At 63.5% G+C, this 21,684-nt stretch overlaps 1 protein-coding gene across 1 annotated transcript; it reads left to right on the top strand.

Moving 5' to 3' along the window:
* The first annotated feature begins 4,383 nt into the window (after positions 1-4,383).
* On the top strand, positions 4,384-21,369 carry LOC117649532 (innexin inx1). The gene is made up of 3 exons (XM_034392406.1): positions 4,384-4,889; positions 19,348-19,503; positions 19,679-21,369. Exons 1-3 carry the CDS (start codon positions 4,533-4,535, stop codon positions 20,249-20,251), a joined length of 1,086 nt encoding a protein of 361 aa, XP_034248297.1. The 5' UTR covers positions 4,384-4,532; the 3' UTR covers positions 20,252-21,369.
* The last annotated feature ends 315 nt before the right edge of the window (positions 21,370-21,684 follow it).

Here is a 21,684-nt window from a genome sequence, read left to right as displayed (position 1 = left end):
TCGTTGCGTCTTGCGAAGTGCAGAGCTTGCAGGACGTCCAGAACAGCTGGCCGTCTGTCTGCCGGTGTCTTCGAGCACCAGATGCAGATCGTGCAGAATGCAGATACCAGTGCACGCGTCTGTGCGTGTGGAGTTGCTCGCGGTGCGGGTGGGGCGGCCACCGCCCGGCAGGCAGGCCGCCCAACCGGCACCGGCGCGTGGCCGGCGGATCACTGCTTCGTCGCTCTGTCCCTCTCGCACTTGTGGGGCGCTGCGCAGGGGTGCAAGAGAGGCAGAGCGACCTGCCTGCTGGTGGTCGCCTTACTGCCCTGGCTGGCGCCTGGCGCTCTTGCCGAAGCGTGGCAGCACACTGTATCGGCGTCGACGGGCCAAATCAGTTTAGCACACAAGACAGGAGCCCCGTCCCGTTGGAGCCCTGCTGGCTTTAGGCCCTAGCCCTACCTGCGGCCCAACCGAGGGTTTGACCCCAGGACTCGGCAGAACCCGCATCGGAGTCCGGCTGGGGCGCAGGTTGAGCCTCAGAGCACGCGGGGCTCAAACGGGAGGGGGCTCATGTCCTGTACGCGATCAGTTCGAAAGCCGTCTGCCTGGTGCATCAGTTGTCAGCAGGTGCACCGGCACGCCGTCGTGCCGTGCCCGGCGGCGCACTGATAAAAGCGAGTCGCAGTTCGAAGTTGCGTCTCGGCGACGCGGGTCACCACACTGCAACTGCACGCGCTACGCACGCACCCGCACGCACCACGCCACTCGACACGCGCTGACCCCGCTGCACGCGCCGCCAGCGCCGCCGAGACCCTTTCGGCCCGCGAGACTGTCGCGTCGCGCAAAAGGAAGGAGGAGGGGGCGTAAAGTCCGTACGGAGGAGCGCACTGCGTCGCGCGTCGCACTGCGTACTTCGGGCGTGGCGCGTGTCGGCAAACGCAAACACGTCTGGAGCCAGCCGGACGCAAGACGGACGCGTCTCGCCGACGTGGAGGAGGACGTCCTCCACAGCCCGCGACGTGCGAGCGCCGTGCGTCGGCCCCGGCCATGGCCCCGGCCGGCGATGGCACTTACGCCAAACCCGTGCGGCCGGGCAGGCCACAGGGCAGGCCGGCCAGGCTGGGGCCCTCGGCGGGGGCGGGGAGAGTGCGGGGAGCTGGCGGTCCCTTTTCTTTTCCTGGAATCACCTGTCCTGGTTCCTGCGGCAGGTATTTCACGGCGGAGGCCAACAACCCGCATCTCGCTCCCCTCCTCCTCCTCCTGTCCAGCGGTTTTTCATGCCTTCTTTTTTTCGATTTTTATGTTTGTTTACACGACATGACGCGGCACACACACGCGGCACGGCACGGCGGCTCGACAGGGCGGCACTAGGCGGCGCGGCGACGCGCTCGCCATCAGCTGGGTGAAGGGCGGCGAAGGGTCGAGCCAAGGACGCCGCGAAGGACGCCGCGGACGACATGCAGGGCTTTGGGCAGGGCTGCGGCGAAGGGATTCGCTAGAGTCCTAGGTCTGCCAGGATTCGCGACTCAGCGGCCAGCGCGCCCCGCGTTCCTAGGCGGGGTGCGTTCAGGTCTCTCCCTCCGCGCCTCCACGGCGCAAGCCTCCAAGCACCACGCGAAGGCAGCGCGACGCCCTGGTCGTGGGGATCGTGGTCACATCCACGTACGCCAACGACGACTTCGCGTGCGATGGGTGGCCTGGAGAGGAGGAGGGGGATAGGGAGCCCTACCTGTAGTGTGGTGGTATAGTCGGCCAGCCGTGGGCACGTTCCCAACGCTCCCCAGTCCCCTCCCTCCACCCCTTGCCACAATGGAACGCTGCCCGCCCTACGACAATCCCCGTAGTCCCGGAGTCCCGGACCCCAGGACGCCAACGGCCACGGCGTGGACCACGGCGGGCAAGCCGGGTCCGCATCAAGCCACTCACGCGCACCGCACCATTCCTCCGTATTCCATCCATTCCGACTTCGGCGGAGGAGTGCGACGCCCCCGGCAGTCCGCCAGCAGCTGAGCGATTCCGAAGAGTCGTTTCGTCGCTCTGTCTCTCTCGCACTCATGGGGCACTCCGTAAGGGTGCGAGAGAGACAGAGCGACAAAGCGATCTTCTGAATCACTCGGCAGGCTGCGGCTCTGTCGCTCTGTCTCTCTCGCACTCGTGGGGCGTCCCGCAGGCGTGCGAGAGAGACAGAGCCCGCTGTCCGGCGATCGAAATAATGACGCGCTCCGCGGCGGTCCGCCGGTCCGGCACGGCGCGGCGGTGGCGAACACGGCGGCCACGGCGGCCACGGCGATCTTGTTGGCGATGATTACTCGGTTGGCGTGGGGTGGCGCGGCGCGGCCCGGGCCCAGGACGGCCCGGCCAACAGGGAATTTGATTTAAACCGGGAGCCTTGCGCCTTGCTTAGGTCTGCCCGGCCTTCCGACGGAATTCGTTTATTGTCGAGGGGAGGGGCATCGAAGGAGGAAAGGAGGGGGGAGGGGGGCATTGGAGGGAAGAGATAGAGGTGCTTCTCAGGTAGACTACAAGCTGCGCAGGACCGAACGGCCCCGGGGGAAAAGGGGAGGGGGGGGGGGCGAAAAAAGAAGCAGAAGAAGGAGCGAGCGCAGAAGAGGAAGAAGAAAGGAAGTACCACTATCGGTTGTCGGGCCTGTCGGGCCGTCCAGGCCGTCCGGCCGTCAGCTCGTTTGTGTAAAGTCCCTCGGCTCCGCTGCGCCGTGCGCCGTGCGCCGCGCAGTGTCGGAGTACTACTCTACTCGTATGCAGCATCGCAGCATCGGCAGCCAGCTGGATTCCCCGGGACATTCCACACGAGGTGGCCAGGCTGGTTTTCGAGCCACCGGCAGAAGGGGGAGGGGGGGAGAGGGGGCAGCCAGGGCGGGAGCGAGACGGCGAAGCCGAGATACGTAGCCCTTTCTCTCTCCGACACCAAATAAAACGTAGAAGAACTCAAATGAAACGAAGGCGGGGGTCTGCAGCCATGGCAGCCATGGCAGCCCTGCAGCGGGGCGAGCTGGCGAGCTGCAGGCACTGCAGGCAGGGATCGACTCCGTGGCCTTCCTCCTGGCCTGGAGGACCTGGAGGCGGCGTCCGAGACGGCTGCCTGCAGCCGCTGCAGCGCGCAGGGAGGACTCGGGGCGTGCTCGGCGTGCTGCAGGACTCTGGTTGTCGCGGCCGCGGCCCGCACGCAGCCCTGCTTCTCCTCCTCGGGGCTCGGTGCGCGGTGCTGCACTGGGCATCACTCACTCAACGCCAAATTCTTTGATCGCGAGCATTCAGAGGGCGGGGCGGGGTGGGGCGGGGCGGGCGGGGCGGGCCCCGCATGGCCTCGCAAAGCGTCCGCCCACCTGCACAGAGTTTTACCTGGCGGTGTACCCACCTACCTTGTGGTTGGGTTTGTGTGTGTGTGTGTGTGTGTGTGTGTGTGTGTGTGTGTGTGTGTGTGTGACCCCCACCATCATCTGAGGGAGGATTCCTTCTCGCTCGTCGGGGATGTGGTAAATTATGGAAGGCGGGAAAAATTAAATCAAAATTAGGGGAGTGATACATGTGACGGTGGGAATGAAAATGATGATGCGTTTAATTTGAGGCTTGGCGCATGTTGCCAGTGCCGCGGCTGCTGCGGCACTGCCGCCTTCGCCGGGCTGCCATTGGCCCATTGGCCGGCCGAGGGATGGGGCGGCAAGCCTAGTGGGCAAGCCTTGACCAAGCCGCCTTTCTCCTGGAACCTGGAAGCGCAGCGGGGGAAAACGAAAAGCCGAAAAGCAGGGAAAACCCTTTAGGGAAGCCGCCGCTTCTGAAGCCCTGCTCTGGATTTCCTCCTAGGAAAAGCCCGGGGTAGCAGCCCTCAGTGCCAGAATTGCGAACTCTCCAGACTCATCTTTGCGCCCGCGGATCGCTCGATCGGGGAATCAGGTCCCGAGTCGTCGCCTCGCAGACCCTCGACGCCGTGCCCCGTGGCCGCGATGCACATGCCACTTTTACTCCAGCGGTGTCCAGGTCGTCCAGGTCGCCGGAGTGGCCGCTGGCTGATGCTGCAACGGCGTGCTGCCGGCCAGGGCACTGTAGACCGGGGCGGCGCGGAGCACGGCGCGGAGCGCGGCAGAGTGGTAATCAGTGTCTGCAGCCGCAGCAGCGGCAGCGCGCCGCGGGCCTCACCGCGCCTCGCCGCACCGCGCCCACCGCGCCTACCGCGCCACCGCGCCCAGCCCGTTGTTGTCCTCCACTTCCCCGTCCCGTCCCCGTCCCCGTCCTCCCCACCCGTTCGCGCGCCTCCCCTGCGCCTCCCCTCCGCGCGCCCCCCGCCGCGCCCCTCCCTGCCCCTCCCTTCCCCGCGCCGGCCGTACTCCAGCGGCTCGGCTCGGCCCGGCTCGGCTCGGCAGGCTCGGCGCGGAGGGAGGAGAGGGAGAATTCCCTGGTGATCAGTGTTCCCGCGAGCTCTGGGAGTGCCGCTCCGCGCGACGCCGCCGCCGTCGCCGCCGACGCTGCCGTTGTCGTGTCCCTTGGATTTGCCTCTGACTTGTGTGTGCGTGTGAGTGAACCCTGCCGCCAAAATGTTCAAGCTATTCGGCGGCCTCAAGCAGTACTTCAAGCTCCCCGATGTGGTCATCGACTCGCCCATCTTCCGGCTGCACAACCTGTTCACCACGGCGCTGCTGGCGTCATGCTCGCTCGTCATCACGGCCACGCAGTACGTGGGCAAGCCCATCGAGTGCATCGTCAACGGGCTGCCGACGCACCCCATCAACACGTACTGCTGGATCACGTCCACCTTCACCATGCCGGACGCCTTCCAGCGCCAGGTCGGCAAGGAGGTCGCGCACCCCGGCGTGGCCAACGACTTCGACGACGAGGACGCCAAGAAGTACTACACCTACTACCAGTGGGTGTGCTTCGTGCTGTTCTTCCAGGTGGGTTCCCTTTGGTTCCCTTTCCCCGTTTCCCTCCGCGTTGCTCCCCTCCGAGGCGCTGCGGTACTTTGTAGTAGTCCGAAGCGGCCGGCCCGGGTCCCGTCCGCCGGTCCGCCGCGTCGCCAAAACACGGCCCAAAACAACAGCAGACGAAAAAGCAGACGAACACCGACACGGGGCGGAGGCCCCGCGCCACGTCAGGCTGCATTCGCAATTATTTATTGCTTTTATTTATTGTTACTATTTGCATTGGGCGGCCGGGGGGGCAGGCGTGGGGCAGGCGAGGTGGTGGCCGAGCGGGCTACACTATAAAAACGCAGCAGTGGCCTCGTCGCTTGCAAGTGCGGACTGCGGTGCGGTCGGGTCAGCCCCCCTCGGACTGCATGGCTGCATCCACTGCATCGCTGCAGCCTGCAGCCGGCGCAACGGCCAGGTCCAGCCACGGGCAGTCCGCAGCCAGGCCGTAGCCACTGCATCAACCAACACCAGTCCGCCCGTACTTCCTCCACAGCCCCGTTCAGGGCGGGCCAATACGTAAAGTGAGGCGGACAGAGGGGTGACACGTCCTACTGGGTGACAGGGCCCTGTCAGGGCCGACATGACTGTCGTGTCGCTGGTCATTGTGTTTTGGAGTCGTCGGATGACGGCGTGCGGCCGTGTCACTTTGTCGGCCGAAAGAGAAGACTGACGAGCGACGGCGAAGGTGTCTCGCCGACAACGCTGTCACTTTGGCGCCCCGCTCCTTGGACCGACGCTCCGACCGGCAGAGCGCGCAGTGGCGAAGCAAACTACATACGCCACTACACCACTATACAGGCCAAGGCACACCGCGGCGCCGCGGGGTCGATGCCCCTCTGGCTGCCTGCCTGCCAGGGGCACTGCCAGGGGCACGCACCGTAACCCGGACTCTCGATCGACGCCCCCTGTGGGTCACCTACTTCCCTACGAGGAGGAAGGGGGCGGAATCCTAACCGCAATACGAGCGCGGTGCAACAACAGTTCGGGGCGGCCAGCTCGGTGTGCTCGATGTGGGGCCGGTGTGGGATAAATCAAAGGCGGACGTCGCCGCGCCGCGCCACGCCGCCCCGTCTGGATGCCGTCGGCGCTTTAATTGCATGTAATCGGATTGGATTAGGCTGAGCCCCGGCGTCCGGCCTGGCGTAGCCTGGCGCTCCATCCAGGATGGCCCCCTTCTCGGAAGCCAAGTGGAGCCCCGGGCCTGGGCCTGGGCCCCGCGCGGGGGAGGGGCCTGGATGCGGCGCGCCGACTATACCCGGACTGCACCCGGCGGCTGCAGCCTCTAGGCGCGCCGCTACGCGCCGCCGCTGCGGCCCGGAGTCCCAGAGTCACGACCTGGCGGCTGCGTGCTGCGCCGCACGCTGCAGGCCGCGAACATCCTCCTCCACGACGGCGCCGATTGATAAAATGGCCGAACGCGGCCCGTCATCGCCAAGTGCCTGCAGCCGAGCGATTCGGAACAAGCCTCTGTCTCTCTCTGTCGCACTCGTGGGGCGTTCCGTGAGGATGCGAGAGAGACGGACAGCTCTCCTGAATCCCACGACAGCCGGCCGGACCGCCGGCGCGTCGTGCTGGTCTGGCGGTCGGCCCCGCGAGCGAGTACACCAGCACACCAGAACACCGCACAACGGTGTCATTGTAACGCGCGGGGAAACTGCGCGCCCTGGCTTCGGCGCTGCTTCGGCACCGCTTCGGCCGGCCTGGCTTTTGCTTTTATCTCCGCCATCGCGCGGTAATGCGACTGTTTGCCGGCACGGGGTATTCCGAACGCGTGTATCTTTCATCAGCTGTCCGACCGTTCCACGTTCCACCACGTTCCACCGCCGCGCCTGGGGTGCGGCGCGGCCCTTGCGGCGCGGTGCCGGGCTGCTGGGACGCGGGGGCCGGCCCTAAGCGAGGCACGCGCCGTCCCGACCGAGGCCCCGACCGCCATTCCTGGCTTCCAGAGCAGTGCCGCGGAGCGGCGTCCAAACACCACCACGCTGCAACATTCCCTTTTTTGTGGCCCTTGGAAATTGTCTGTTACACTGCACTGCACGCATGTGTGGCGGTGCCGCCGGGGCGGGCACATCACATCCTGCCTCGGCCGCCCGGCCTGCCGCCGGGAGGTAACTGGGGCCCTTCTTGTTCACCCAGGGCTACACGGCCCTCACGGACCGGCACCCAGAACGTACTTCTATTTCCAGCCCGGCGCGTACATCAGCCAGTGTCGCGACGCGCACGCCGCGCCGCGTCCGCCACGTGGTCGCTCACGGCGCGGCCGTTTACGTTTTGTCCACTCGAACCCAAGGGCCCCGCTCGGTTCACTTTTGGGCCCCCCTATCAAGCCCCGCGCGCCGCCCAACGCCTTGATTTGCAAAGACCCCTTGCAGCTGGGCTGCTGGCACCCGGCCCGCCGCCACCACTCAATGACGGCCTTCATGTCGTGCCTCTCGGATTCATCCCACTCTGTCAGTGCAGTGGGGGGAAACAAGCGCTACTACTATGTAAAAACCTTGAACACAGTAGAGCGGGCCCCCCCGCTCCGGGTTTAACGACTTGGGGTCCCGCCTAGTACCACCGGCGCCCGTGCCAAGCGCCAATTGTTTGATGAGACCGGAGTTGCTGAATGTTCCTCTCCTGAGTTTCCGGCCGCCGGCCCGTCATGACGGCCTTCTGTCTGTCTGGTTTTTGTCTTGTCTGTCTGTCTGTCTGTCTGTCTGTCTGTCTGTCTGTCTGTCTGTCTGTCTGTCTGTCTGTCTGTCTGTCTGTCTGTCCGACTGCCCGGCTTGCTCTTATTCGTGACGCCCCGAAACGATTGGTAAGAATGTTGAAAGGCAGCGTCCTTTTGCTGTCCTGCTGACGCTCGAACAGTAATTGTTTTTCATGTTATTTTGTGCTGTCGCGCCGCTTGTCAGGGCGGGAACACATTTATATGCAAATGGGCCGCGCGTCTGGAGGCTTGAGGCGTACGGGGCGTACCGCGGATGGGGCGTGTCGCTCAAAGACACCTTCACCTGCAACTGACCGATTGTATGCACTTTTTCGGGTCACGCGAACGTTTTTGGCGTTTCCGTCGAGGCCGAGGGCCGGGGGGGTTGCGAGGTCCCCGATGGCCATGGTAGCGGTTCGTCCTTGGTTTGTCCATGGCTCGCCGCACTGTTCGAAGTGCTTGTCACGCCCCGAATGTCGACACGGTTTCGTCAGGGTGATTCTGGTCCGGCCTCGCTAATCTGGTTAGCGCCATGATCGTTGCGTGATGCGCACGCCCGGATGCGATGCACTGGACGCACCAGCGACGCCACACTGTGAAGCGCTCGCGAGATGACAAGTTGAACTGGCTTTTCCAGCGGCAGCGGTTCAGCGTCGGTTTCTTTTTAGGAATTGATAAGACTTCGTGTCGCCGGTCCGTTCACATCACACACGCCCGGCTGACTGATTCAACGGCGCGCCGTGTCTGTCTGTCTGTCTGTCTGTCTGTCTGTCTGTCTGTCTGTCTGTCTGTCTGTCCGCCTGCCTGCCTGTCCGGCTGACCGACGTCCTTATCTCATTGGGAGGGACAATGTCCTATTTCTATGATTAGCTTTTTCGGTGGGCGTCTGGACGGTCTTCCGGCCGGCGGAGGCTGCCATGCGATGCCATGCTAGCGACCAATGACACCATGTGTGCGACACCACTACACTGTGATTCGGTGATTACGTCCGCGAGCACGACGGTCGGGCACTAGTCCACGCGACGGTCCAGATGACTGCTGAGTCATTCGCACTGACCCTGGCTCTGATCGGTGACGCAACGACTCTGTACACAGGAAAGACGGAGCTTATTTTGGAAACTATTAGACTTGCCACAGGAAATGCGTTACTCTGACCCTAACTGTCCGACAGCCGAGTTGTACGTACCTACACGGGAAAACTGAGGTCGGTTTGATGCGGGAGAGGCTCCGCTCTTTGGGTCCGAGCAAGTCTAGTCAGTCTCGGGAGCCCTTGCTGCAGCCTTACCGCCCAAGGCTGATGCAACGAGGCGATATATTTTGTCCCAGTGGTGCGGCGCGCGGAGGGACGTCGGGGACGTTTTGCCAGACGCAGCAGCGCGAACCTCGAGGCGGGAAACGCTGAATGTGAATGTGGCGGCGAGGCGCGGCGAGGGCACTGCAAGTCTCTGTAAGGGCCACACATTTGCCGGACGGCACACTTTGCGGTTCGCCCGAATTGCCATTGTGCGGCGCGCCGACCGCCGCGGCGACTGCAGTGCTCTGCACTTCGGACGTCGCCATCCAATCCGGGGAACACCGTCGTCGGCGTCCTCGGTGTCGTCGGCGTCGTCGGACCCTGATGCGATTATGCCGGGAATGCCCTCGACGACACCAAGGCCCGTCACCCTACGCGCCATGTCCGCTGGCTTTATCACCGTGCAACTCGGCTCGTCATCGACGCGTGGATTCCATTTGCAGTGTGGCCGAGCTTTCTTCGAGCTTCCGTCTAGTCGGCGAGATTTCGCGAGGCGTCGCGTCGCGGCCGTAATCGGACGCTCGGCGAGCCGAGGCGAGCCTCCTCCGTGTCGCACTTGGGCGACACCTCGGCCCGCTTTCGCGGTGTGGCGGCGCGGCTAGGCGCGGCGTAGCGGCCCCCTGCTGATGCCCACACCGGAAGTGCGGTGAGGCCGGGCGAGGCCCTGCAGGGCGCCAGGTTGCACTGTTGTGCACTCCGCCGCGCGGCTCCCGTTGCAGCGGCGCGTTTTCGCCGCCGTTTTCTGTTTTCCGGCGTCGCGGTTCGTGTTCTTCGGTTGGTTCGGCGGGGCGCTGGGCGAGGCGCTCGATGTCCTCCGCGTCCTCGACGTCCGCGTCCCCGCCCCGCGATCGCGTGCGTCGTCGTCATGTGACCGTCCGCCCGCTCGCCGGCCAGCTCTACGCTCCGCCAGTGTCCGCCAGCTCCGCGCCGCTGGACGACCTAATTGGTGTCAATTTGCGCTGCGAGCCTTGCCGGACAGCGCAGGGCCTCGCTGGGCTGTCTCTCTCGCTCCCTCGCGCCGCGCGCCGCGAGTGCGAGAGAGCGACAGACAGCCCGTTCGGAATCAGCCTGCAGCCGATGGCCCTTGGACTGGCGGCCCTTGCGGCCTGCGAGGCGTCTTGCTGGGCTCGCCCGGCGGGCGCGGGTTCGATCCCGGGCGCCTCTAAATTTTTGTTCCAAACGCGCTATGCGCTCTACGTCGACATACTGGTCGTGACCAAGGCGTGACGCCCGTCGCGTGTCGTGCTTTGTCACGCCGTAGTGAGACCTGGGGACTGATTCCGATCAGTGGGCCGTTTCTCTCTCTCTCCCCGAGGTAACGACGCCAAGTGAGTGAGAGAAGGAGAGAGACAGCCCCTTGGCAGTGCCGCGGTCACGTCGGCCCGCCTGACTTGCAGCGCCATGCAGCTCACGGCCCTTTCGCCGGTCTCCTTGCCAGAGGCTCTCGAAAACAATCCAGTCTGCGAGTGTGTGTGCGTGTGTGCGTGCCACCGAGGTTGTCCCATTGTTCTCATACTTCCGATTTGGTCGCGTCTGCAAGGCTTGGCGTCCCCCTTCAAACGCACAGCAGGGTGGTTCTGTCCTTCATGTCCTTCAACCTGCCTTTCCCCTTCCTGCCCGCCTGCTCGCCTCTGCCAAATCTCGCCCCTTGGGGAAAGGAATTTACAACTGGAAGTGGTGGTCGCTTGGTGGGCAGGGCGGGGCCGGCAGGCCCGGGGCGGGCACGGCGGGCACGGCGGGCATGTACATACAGACAGGACTGCCCACCCGGCCCAACCTGAACTGAATGGGAATTGATGACTTCTCTCTTCCCGGCTTGCCAGTCGGTTGCCAGGCCTTCCACTCCTTCCAGCCTTCCCGGGCGCGCTCTCGTTGGCTCCTCTAATTTGAACTGCCACTCTGACATGACTTACCTCCCCGCATCGCCACATGGCCGCATCGTGCCGCATCGCCCCGGCATCGCCCATCGCCCGACAGGCCGGCAATTTGGTTTGAATCACAATAAAAGGATTTTGGTTTGCACGGTGCTTGAGCACGCTCTCTGGCCGGGACTATCCCTGGCACTTTCTGCTGGGACTGTACGGTATACGAACGCTACAATTAGGCGTACGTGCGCGCCCCGCCGTCGGCCTGCCGTCGGCCCCGCCCCGCCCCGCCCCGCCCCGCCCCGCCCGCCCCCCCCGCCCCCCCGCACGCCGATTCCACACGATGTGGCTGGACCGGGCGATATCGGCCGTTCCAGGAAGGCGGTGGCTTCAAATTCCAGTCAAATGCCAGTCGACTCCAGGCGGCGGCCCTTCGGTGCCCTTGCGGGCACTGAGCCCTTCCCGACGAGGAAGTGCAGTGAAACGCTTCTCAGCTGGAGTCTGTCTGAGCCGGCCGGCCCAGCGCTGCAGCGCGCGGGTTAGTTAGGCCCTGGGAGGGCGTTCGTCCAGAACCGCGCCGGCCGGGGCGGGGAGGGGGGGGAGGAGGGGAGGGGGAGCGAGAGGAGGGAGTTCCCGCTGGAGTGTGGAGTGGGCTGACGGGCAGCGCTGGCCGAGCCGATCCGACGGCTTCTCCTGCAGCGGGAGCAGGGGCCGAGCGGCGGGCCGAGCGGCGGGCCGAGCGGCGGGAGCGGCTCCGTCCGTCCGTCTGTCCGCGTGTCTGGCTGCCTGGACTCCAGCCGGCTTCGGCCCTGGACTCCAGCCGTGGCCCGTGGGCCCGTGCGTCTGCGGTAAAGACTCGCTCCAGCCCAGGCAGCCCCAGCCGGGCTCTCTGGCAGACCCCAGCCAGGCTCCAGCCGTATACGTACCGGCTCTGGAGATCACGCCACGATTCCCTTTGCTCTGTTTGACGTGGACCTCGCACGCTCGCACGCCGTGGGTCCGCACTCCGCAGCGACCGCATTTCAAGGTCACGACGGAGGGCTCGTGTCGTGCCGAATCAAGGGCCCGCCCTGCGCGTCGCTGGAGTGCTGGAATCTGGCGGTGGCTGCTGCGGGCCTCCGGTCCGAGGAGGTTATAATGGGCTGGGCTGGTGTGTCTACGCGCCACGCCAGGCCGCCAGGCCAGGCTAATGGGGCAGATTGAGTACGAAAAGCACCCCGTTCTAAGTGTCCGGAACGCGAGGACGCAGTGTGGTGGTGGTGGAATGCCGGCTAAGTGCGGGGCTTGGCGGGGACCCCGACGCCGTCGTTTAGAGGAACGGAATTCCGTGTGGATCACCTCTGGACCAGTGTGCTGGACGCGGCCCTGCAGTGTACCCTGCAGTGTGCAGTGTACCGTCGCTGGTTTCATCGCGTTTCCGGAACTGCCTCATTATGTCCGTCACGACTTGGCCTACTGTGTGCCATCGGTGTGCAGTATCGGGTGTCCCCCCCCCCCACGCCGCAGCTCGCGCAGTTGGTCACAACTGCAACTCTGCACTGCCGCTCGCCCTGACACCATTCCCAGCACAGCGCTATCATTTTATTCCAGGTGATGCTCGGATCAAGAGACCGAAACTTTGAAGACTTTTTCAAAAACTCTTCGAAGGCAGAGAATTCTTGTTGTAAATTGGGCGAATTTGGCTCCGAGTCTTTCCCGGGTCGTCGTGTCGCGCGCCTCACTCCGTATTCCTCGAGGTGCTCCTCTCCCCGGAGTGTCATTGGTTGGGCGATCCGCGTCCTTATCGCGGCCGCATCGCCGGGACGCTGCAGTGTCCTGCCGCCCGTTCCGTCCGTTTTACTGTCGGTGCTGACGGGCCTCTTGGACGGGCCGAGCGGCCGAGCGGCCGAGGGGACGGCCGACGTGTCGCCACCTAAACACACAGGTGTAGTGTTATGGCGTTTTAAAAGTCCGCCCGGCCAAGCCGCCGAGACATATCGCAGTGGCGTGGCTCCGCGTGGCTGCTCGGCCATTGGCGGCCTTTGCCGCCAGCGCCAGGACGGTCCAGGACCGCAGGACGCATTCTTATCCGGCTCTTTTTCGCAACTTTGGAACGGCACGCATGCAGAAGTGATGAAAGTGACCCGCCATGACCCAAGGCTATGTCACGTTGCCTCTCTCGCACTCCTGGGGGCGTGCCATGGCTCCTCTGGGGTGCGAGAGAGACGGAGCGACGGGCACTCGGCGCGCCTCTCGCACGTGCTGGCCGGTGGCGCGTGTCAGCAGTGTGGCGTCAGCTGCACGCCGCGAGCCGATAAGTCAAGTCCGAGTCTGAATTTCCCGAAGCCTCTGTCGGCGCCAGCGCGCTGTTGTTTTTGTTGTTGGTACAGCAGATTGTTGCTGCTGCTGGCGAGTGCAGGCCGTGCAGGCCGTGCAGGCCCTGGTCGCCGTGCCCTACATGGCGAGGACACGGAGCACGGCGCCTTGCGCGTCGGAGCGAGGACGCCGACGACGACGACGCCGCGCGTGTCTGGAAGGGAAAATACACGACGGAAAATGGACCGCCACACGGACCTGACTGGAGATGACCAGGACTAATAAGTTGTCAGCGGGGCGTTCACCCGCCACGCCGCGCCACGCCGGGCCGCGCCACGCCACGCCACGCCACGCCTCGCCACGCACTGGGAGTCGTTCACGTCGCGCCACACCCCTCGACGCGCAGGTCGACTGCCAAACGAATTCATGACACATACACGCGCGCGCACTCACACATGCGCGCGGCCGTCTGTGACTGAAGGGGCGTAAAAAGGTGCCTTCTATGTGGTAAACGTACGAGGCCTTTTGACTCTCTGCCCTCACCCGTGTGTCGGTGTGTGCTTGAGTGTGTGTGCGCGTGTGTGGGAAACCCTACGACACTTGCAAGGCCCGCGCGGTGCTGCCGTAACCTCGTCTTGCCACTGCAGCCGACAAGTTTGAAATCGGATCCACTGCGCGCGGCGCGCGAACTGCACTGCGGTCCTCCACGGCGGCCTCGGCGACCACGGCCATGAAAACGATGCCGTTTGAGCGCATTTCGTCCTCGACGTGTGTGAGTGTGTGTGTGTGGCGGGGATGGGGCGTGGTGCATGTGTGTGTGTGCTCGTGGAAAATACTGCTGGTCACAAATAACGAGGGAGCTCGTCGATCATGGGTATCATCGGCGGCCCCGCGGCCCCGCAGCCCCGCAGCCCCGCCACCAGGTGCCCCACCCATGCCGGCCGGTCCGGCGGTCCGGCGGGCTCGCCGCCCTCCAGACGGCGGCCCTGCCGTGCCCTGCCCCGCCCCGCAGCCCCCGGTGGGGCCCCGAAGCGAGCCCCGAAGGCCCCGAAAGCCCCGCGCACCAATCCGTTGGTCAAAACAGCGCCAGGCGGGGCGGGGCGGCGGCGGGGCTGGCACGGATTTATGTTTGTTTGAGCGGGGCAGCGTGGCAGACCCTCTTGATTGGATTTGCTCTTTTTTGTGCAGAGGGAAAATGAAGGAAAATGGAAATTACGGTACGGTACGGGCGGGTTGTTGCAGCGATGACTTTCGTTGCAGCGCGTTGCAGCGTCACCTTGACGGCTGCCAATAGTGCCTCGATGGCCTCACGCGACCCTCGCCTAGGCGTGGGTGGTGTAGGAGCGCTGACTAAAGCGTCGATTATCTCGTAAACGGCAAGAGTGGTTACGGGCTACAAATGAGGGGAATGAAAGTTCGAAAAGAAGTGAACGCAAACCGCTTCAAGAACAAAAGGATTGTTCTTTGCGACGCGGCGACATTTTGGCGCGCTTCTGCCGGTGTTGTCGGGAAGGGTACCCGGCGCGTACCCACGCCGGGCTGCGCCGGGAAGGTGAAGGTACCGGCCGGTGTAGAGTACCGGCTCCCGCGGCAGCCCAGCGGTGCACCGTTACGTCCTCGGCCGCGGTGGGAGGGGGAGGGGGGGAGGGCCATTTGTTGGACCCCGTGTGTACCCGTCAGGTCAATCAATTTGGGCCGGCCGCTAACACATTGGGGAGGCTACGGGCGACAGAGAACGCCGTCGTCGTGACCCCTGTGCTGCACATCGCTCGGGATGCCTCTAGCTGCCTCGGGCCCTTCTTGACCTTGATACGACACGGATACGGGCCCGGCCCGGCCCAGCCTGGCCGCCGTATCAACGAGTCCAAGTTGAAGTTGAAGGGAGTTCCATCGGGTTGGCCTCACAACCCGAACTCTGAACGTGATCCTTTTTCGCTCTGCCTCCTCCAGTGCGCTCGCGCCTTTGCTTGCTGCTCCGACTGTACAGTCCTACTTGTTGCTGGCCTTCCTGGCGTCCTTTCGGCGCAGCGCGCAGCGGGGCCAGTAGGGGAGGCAGCGTGGCGCGGGGGAGAGGCTGTGCCGGGCTGTGCACTGCTGGGGGTGCCTGGGGTGCCTGGGGTGCCGTGGCGGACCGGGTCGCCCAGGCCTGCGTTCCTGCGTCCTCTTTGTCTGTCAATGTCTGAATGGGCCGAGCCGAGCGTCGCGCAGCGTCGCCAACCTGGCTGCTGGCAGTCACCTGGCACGCCACTGGCAGTGACTCAGGGGCCTCCAATTGCGGATGATGCAACATCGGCCACCTCGCCGCCAATGCGCCAAATCCACCCTCGGATGCAGGCAACGCAGCGCACCCCAGCCGCCCCCACCACCCCTCGTCGCGCCGAGGCGGGTCGATACGCAGCCAAGGGTGTGCGCTACGCGGCTACGCGCTTCGGGTGGCGCGGCGCTGGGCACTTCGGGTGGCTTCGGCTCCCCCACGTTCACCCTCGGCTGGGAGGCTCGCCGGCGCGTCGCCGCGTCGGACAGGCAGGGCTGGCAACAGCAACACCCTCCCTCGGCTGCCCTCGGCTCCCTCGGGTTCGGCTGGCTGCCGCCGCTGCCGCAGGCTGCCGCCTCCGTGGCTGGGCTGCCTGGCTGCCTGTCCCGAGGGGGCGGAGCGCGGAGCAGGCAAGCCAAGGCAAGCTCGGCCAGCACGGCCCTAGGCTGGCGGCCGGGCAGCCCGGGCTGGCAGCCGGTACAGCTCGTTCGCCGCGACGAGGCCGCAGAGCTCCGCGCTCAGCCATGCTTCTGCTCACGCACCGGCGGCACGCGGCACGCCGCTCTCACGCACGCCGCCCGGCCCGCGTGTCTCCAGCCAAGCACTCCGACGAGTCTCCGAGCCGCGCAGCTCGACTGGGCAATTGAATTTCGGAGCCTGTGTGCAATGCACTGTCGCCGCGTCGCCGCCCCGCCGATATGGCCCTGGACGTTGAGTTACGACCTTACGACCGATTCCCGAGCGCGACTCCTCTCTCTCCCTCGCACTCGTGGGGCGCCCCGCGTGCGTGCGAGAGAGACAGAGCGACCGGCCAGCAGGGATGGCCAATCGATCTCTGCCTTGTGTGCGTGCCACACTGCGTGCCCCTTCGCCCCTTCCGTCATTCTCTTGTTGGTTTTACTACCGCCTCGTTAATGATGAATACCTTCGCGGAGTCAAGGCTGCCTGTCCCTGGCTCGTCTCGGCTCGTCTCACCTGGTGGCTGTCTCACCTGCAGCGCCTGCAGTGCCTGGACTGCAACACCCGCGCCTCGGCGTTGGCTGCCTTTTGTGTGGAATGCACGGCGCGCAGCACCGCGCAGCGAGCGTCCCACCAACTCTACACTGTATAAAATCAGCAGACAAAATGTCCAAAATGTCGAAAATGTCACCTTTTATTCATCAACGTGTAAAAGTGCATCGCCACTGGCGGCTTGAGCTGGAATACGACACGTTGCGGGCAGTGCAAGTTTTCAGTCGTACTTCAAATCGACTCTGGGAAATGGGTGATTAGATTACTTGCCGGATTTCTTATCTCACGAATCGGCACTTCCTCGCCTCCTCCCAGCAGACCGTCCGCACTGTACAAAGCGCCTGGTCATTCACGGTGCAGCAGCAGGTGTCTCCGGCGCGTCAGCGCGTGTGTCGGGAACTGTTTGCTTGTTGCTGTCGTGTCAAAGTGTCAAACGAGCGCTGTTGTTGCTAATTGTCATTGTTTGGAGGCCGGCTCGCTTGCTCGCAGTACACGCAGTGCCGCCGAAACTGCCACCGAATGGCAAATGCAGGACGGTAGGGTGTATTCCGGGAGGATGACGCAACGTTGCGAGACCCGCGGCGAGGCGCCAAGTAGGCGCGCCGACCGCGACTTCGTACGATCCGCACCGCGCAGAATGCGAAACGAAATCCAGCCAGCCCATTGTTTGTGACTAAAGTGCACTCGACACGAAACCACACTCGCGGCTCGGCTCCGCGGCGCTGCGGCCGTAGGGCGCTGCGCTGGGCTCGTGTCAGGGTCAGCTCGGCTCAGCCCGCGGGCCGGAACATCGCTCTAGCCTCTCTATCTCTGTCACACTCGTGCGAGTGAGAGAGGCAGCGACGGAAGCGCCAGCTTATCTCAGGTGCCCGCGCGTGTCCGGTACAGTTCGCTCTTTGCGCTTTTCGGCGGGGCGTTTCTCAGCCTAGCCGGGAACGACGTATTTTAATTCGTGCTAGTGCAACACTCTAGTAAGAGGGACTACAAAAGCATAAAGAGAGCGGAAAAATATTGAAAGCACTATTTTCTGAGATCGTTGCGAGGCACCTGTTGCACGGTTGCACTGCGCCTTGCCGACGGACGCGGCAGGTCTTCAAGAAACTGAAAAAGTTGCCCTCCCTTTCGTTCCTGCGCCTCATTTACTCGCCGTCACGTCTCCCCCGCTGCACTTCATGCGTCTGCACTTTCGGATGGCGTCGCGGCCGCACGGCCACGGCACGGCCGGCACGCAACTACCGGGTGTCTCGGAACGGCGCGGTGCCAGGCCAGGCCAGGCTGGAGGTGCATCGAGGTGCACCTACACTGACAGTGCAGTGCCTTGGCGGTGCAGCGCGCAGACGGGGCGACGGCGCCGGCGCGGTTTTACTGTCGTCAGCGCCGTTCTGAGACGGGCCGGCGCCTGCAGGCCTGTCCTGCAGGGACGCACTTGCGCGATGAAGCGCGGCGGCCAGGCCGTGGCCAGGTGAGGCGCGCGGCGTGCCGTGGCGGTGCTGGTGCGGGGAAACCCCCTTCCCTTCCCTTCCCTTCCCTTCCCTTGAGCGGCCGTTTCGCACTCCTCTCGCCGGCCCTTGGCGGCGGCCCTTGGCGGCCCTTGCCACGGCGGCCCGGACGGGTTCGGTCGGCCGCTTTCTCCGAGGGCCAGCCGGCCAGCCAGGCAGGCAGCTCGCCGAGCCGGCCGCGGGCAATGCAGGGCACGGCCAGGCACGGCCAGGCACGGCGCAGGGCCGCGCACCGCCAGAGCACCGCGGCCCCGAAAGCACGCCGCCGCAGTGCCGCGGCCGGTCATGTCGCGACCGCGCGCCGCGGGGGGAGAGGAGGGGAAGGGTCTCCGGGATTGCAGTCCAAGGACGCGCAGACGCGCGGCCGGCCGTTCGCGTGGGCCACGGGCCGCGCGCCGCGCGAGAGGACGCCGCCGGCCGCCGCGCCGCGACGTACGCCTTTCCCCACGACAGGCACCTGTGCCGCCCTTCCCTGTCCACTCCGCCGCCCTTCTCCTCCTTCTTCTCGTTTCGCCGACACCCTTTTGCCCTTTCGCCTCGTTCTCGCCGGAGACTTGAACGCTCGCGACTGCCGAAGAGCGGCGGCCCGGGCCGAACCTCTGGCGCTGGTGTTGTTGTTGTTGGCCGTGCTGCGGCGGGGCGGGTCCGCACCCTCTATCTGCAGTGTGCTGTCCAGAGATCAGAAGATCTGCCAGAATGTGACGCCAGGACCCGTCAGAGCGCGACGCGCGGGAGCGCGCCCCCAATGTCCAGCGTGAAAAGTCACTCGCGCCCGGGGTATCGCCGCTCGGCCGCTTCTGTCGCGGCGTGTCCGTCACATCCTCGCGGGTCCCTTGATGGTGGGCGTTGACGTCCAATTGGCTGGCAGTGGCGTGGAGCACTCGCGTGAGCATTCCAATGACGGCGGCGCCGCGCCGGCCGCGCCACGGGGTGCCCGTCGCTCAGTGTGTCGCGGGTGGGCGGTTGGGCGATCAGCTGCCCGGCCGCCCTGACCCCGCCCGACGTCGCCAAGGCAGCCAAGGCCGTCGCCGTGCACGCGGTGCTCGCGGTGCACGGGGGGACGCGGGAAGGGGGAAGTGAGTGACCAAGTGGGAGGAGGGGAGGGGTACCTGGAGGGGGACCGGATGAGATGCGATATGGTGTGACACAACTTTTTCGCCGCCAGTGTTTCTTTTTGTCTGTTTTCTTTTGCGGTCGTAACTTTTGGTCGGCACGCGCGCCCGATGGCCGATCGACGGCCGGCACGCTTCTTTGATGGGCTAGACCCGGTTTGCTTTGGGAATTCGGGTGGCCTATGCTCGACTGGCCGTGCCAAGTCGGGCGTTGTCTACCCGGTTCCAGCGCGAGCCTCGCGAGCCCTGCCGGCTTGCTGCCGCGGCTGCCGCTAGCGGTAGAGAAAGAGAATAACCCGTTTGGGTGTGCGCCAGCGCGGCCAGCTCGGCCAGCGCGCGCCGAGGACGCAGTACGGAGACCTAGCATTATTTCAAATGGACCGGTCATTTATATTGGCTTTTTTTTGTGTGTTGGCAGGCAATGATGTGTTACACGCCAAAGTGGCTGTGGGACGCTTGGGAAGGCGGACTCGTCCGGACGCTGTCCGGGGGCCTGCACCAGAGCCTGGTTCCCGAGAAGGACAAGGAGAAGAAGAAGAAGGTCCTCATCGACTACTTGCTGCATCACTGTGAGGTATGTGATTCACTATCGAAAAGAATTTCGTTCAAATGTGCAAGTTCTACTCCCCACACCAGTGGCGCTTGGCGGCCGCTGGCGCCGGGTGGCGATACTCCCTGCGCTGGCGGCGCTCGGCGCGCGGGGTATCTCTGTGGCAGTTCGTTGACACCGCTCCTTCCACCTGTTGCAGCGCCACAACACGTACGCCATCCGCTACTTCCTCTGCGAGACGCTGTGCCTGGTCAACATCATCACCCAGCTCTACATGATGAACTCGTTCTTCGACGGCGAGTTCTTCAGCTACGGCCTGCGCGTCATGACCTTCTCGGACCAGAACCAGGAGGAGCGCGGCGACCCCATGGTGTTCGTCTTCCCGCGCGTCACCAAGTGCATCTTCCACAAGTACGGTGCGTCCGGGACCATCCAGAAGCACGACTCGCTGTGCCTGCTGCCGCTCAACATCGTCAACGAGAAGACGTACATCTTCATCTGGTTCTGGTTCATGATCCTGGCCGGGCTGCTGACGGTGCTGGTGCTGTACCGCGCGCTGCTGCTGAGCGCGCCGTCGCTGCGCCCCAAGGTGTTCCACTGGTGGCACAAGCTGGTCCCCATCGAGGTGGCCGAGGCCCTGTCCCGGAAGACGGACGTCGGCGACTGGTGGCTGCTCTACACCTTGGGCGACAACATGGACCCCCTCATCTACCGCGAGGTGGTGTCGGAGCTGTCCAAGAAGATCGAGACGGCCGCCAGCAACAGCTCCTGATCTCGGACCGGCCTCGGCCCTGGCTCAGGCCTCCTCCTGGGACAGGGCCGACAGGGCCCTAGCCCCGGCCGCCACCTCGGCGTCGACCCCCGCCCTCACCCCGCCCTCGACCAGGACATGGTCAAGGTCAAGGACAAGGTCAAGGACAAGGGGAAGGAGGCCGAGGCCGGGGCCATCGTTTGACTGTGATGTCTTGTAGAGTACGGCTACGGCACGCCGTCAGGTTCTGCCGAGTTGCTCGACGGGCGGGGCGACCTGTCCTGCCCCTGTCTGTCCGTTCTCTGTCCTCTGTGCTGCCAGAGTCTGTTTCTCGTCTCGCTTTTATCCGAATGAGTGCATGTGTGAGTGTGTGCGTGTGAATGTATGTGTATATGTGTGAGTGTTTATGTGCGTGTGTGTATGTGTGTGTGTGTCTGTGTGCTGCATTCATATTCTTACAATCTGTACAGAAGCATACGCCCGTATCGAGCTACTTGTGAATCCGATTGGGTGCATAGTTGTTTTATTTATTGTAAATGTATCGTCTTTTATGTCATGTCTTATCTTTCCTCTCTAGTATTTTTTATTGTAATTTGTTTCTTCTTGAGGTACAAGCTCCACAAGAATTTGCGGGAGACTAGTGCAGAGAATACTGTAGTTTCCCCTATTTTTCTACCATAAGACTGGATTATTCGGCAATAAGATAAATAACTATTTTGATATTCGTAGTAAATGTTTTCATTATGTTAAGAGACGAGATCTTATTGATGTTAAATATTGGCGGCTGTTGGTTGCAGTAATGCAAAGTTGTTTTATACCCTTATTGTGATTAATAATCGCTCAATTTTTCATTCAGAGCTTTTGTTGGACCAACCCATTCCGACATCTTCCTTGAAGTTTTATTTAAAGAGTTGTCTGCGAATGGCTAAGACAGTACATTTCTCTGCATGTTGTACTGTTCTTCATTGTATATACCCACTGTTTACATGATGAAAAGACTATTTTTTCAAAGCATTAAAACATATCATATGATTCCCGTTTGTTCCATTTGTGCAAGCACAAAAAAATACTTTTTGACGCATTGATGTCAACTCTTACAGTGTGGTGCAAAATCAATAAAATTTGTACTTTGATTCAGAGCAATGTGGTTTGAATTCCTCTCCCCACCTGATCTACCATAACTGAACTTGATAATAGCAATGTGCTAATCGACGCTGAAAGGCCCACCTAATTATATTGGAAATCTGGCAGAGAGAAATATGATAAAGAATGATCAAGGCAGAGCTCCAGAAAAGCTGGGAAACTGCTGATATCAATACGTAAATACTCCATGCCGGCGATAAAGCTGCACGCAGTGCGCGGGGTATCGCCACAGGCGGTGTAGTTCCAGGCTCCGCCGACAGGGGACGCCACCAGTCGCGTCGCGTTCGCTCTCGCTCTCCTCTCTCTCTCTC

The sequence above is a fragment of the Thrips palmi genome, unplaced genomic scaffold (genome assembly GCF_012932325.1).
Source record: "Thrips palmi isolate BJ-2018 unplaced genomic scaffold, TpBJ-2018v1 HiC_scaffold_4, whole genome shotgun sequence".
NCBI classification, from domain to species: Eukaryota; Metazoa; Arthropoda; class Insecta; order Thysanoptera; family Thripidae; genus Thrips; species Thrips palmi.
The sequence above is the reverse complement of the archived record's forward strand: the minus strand, read 5'-3'. Positions and strand labels throughout refer to the sequence as shown.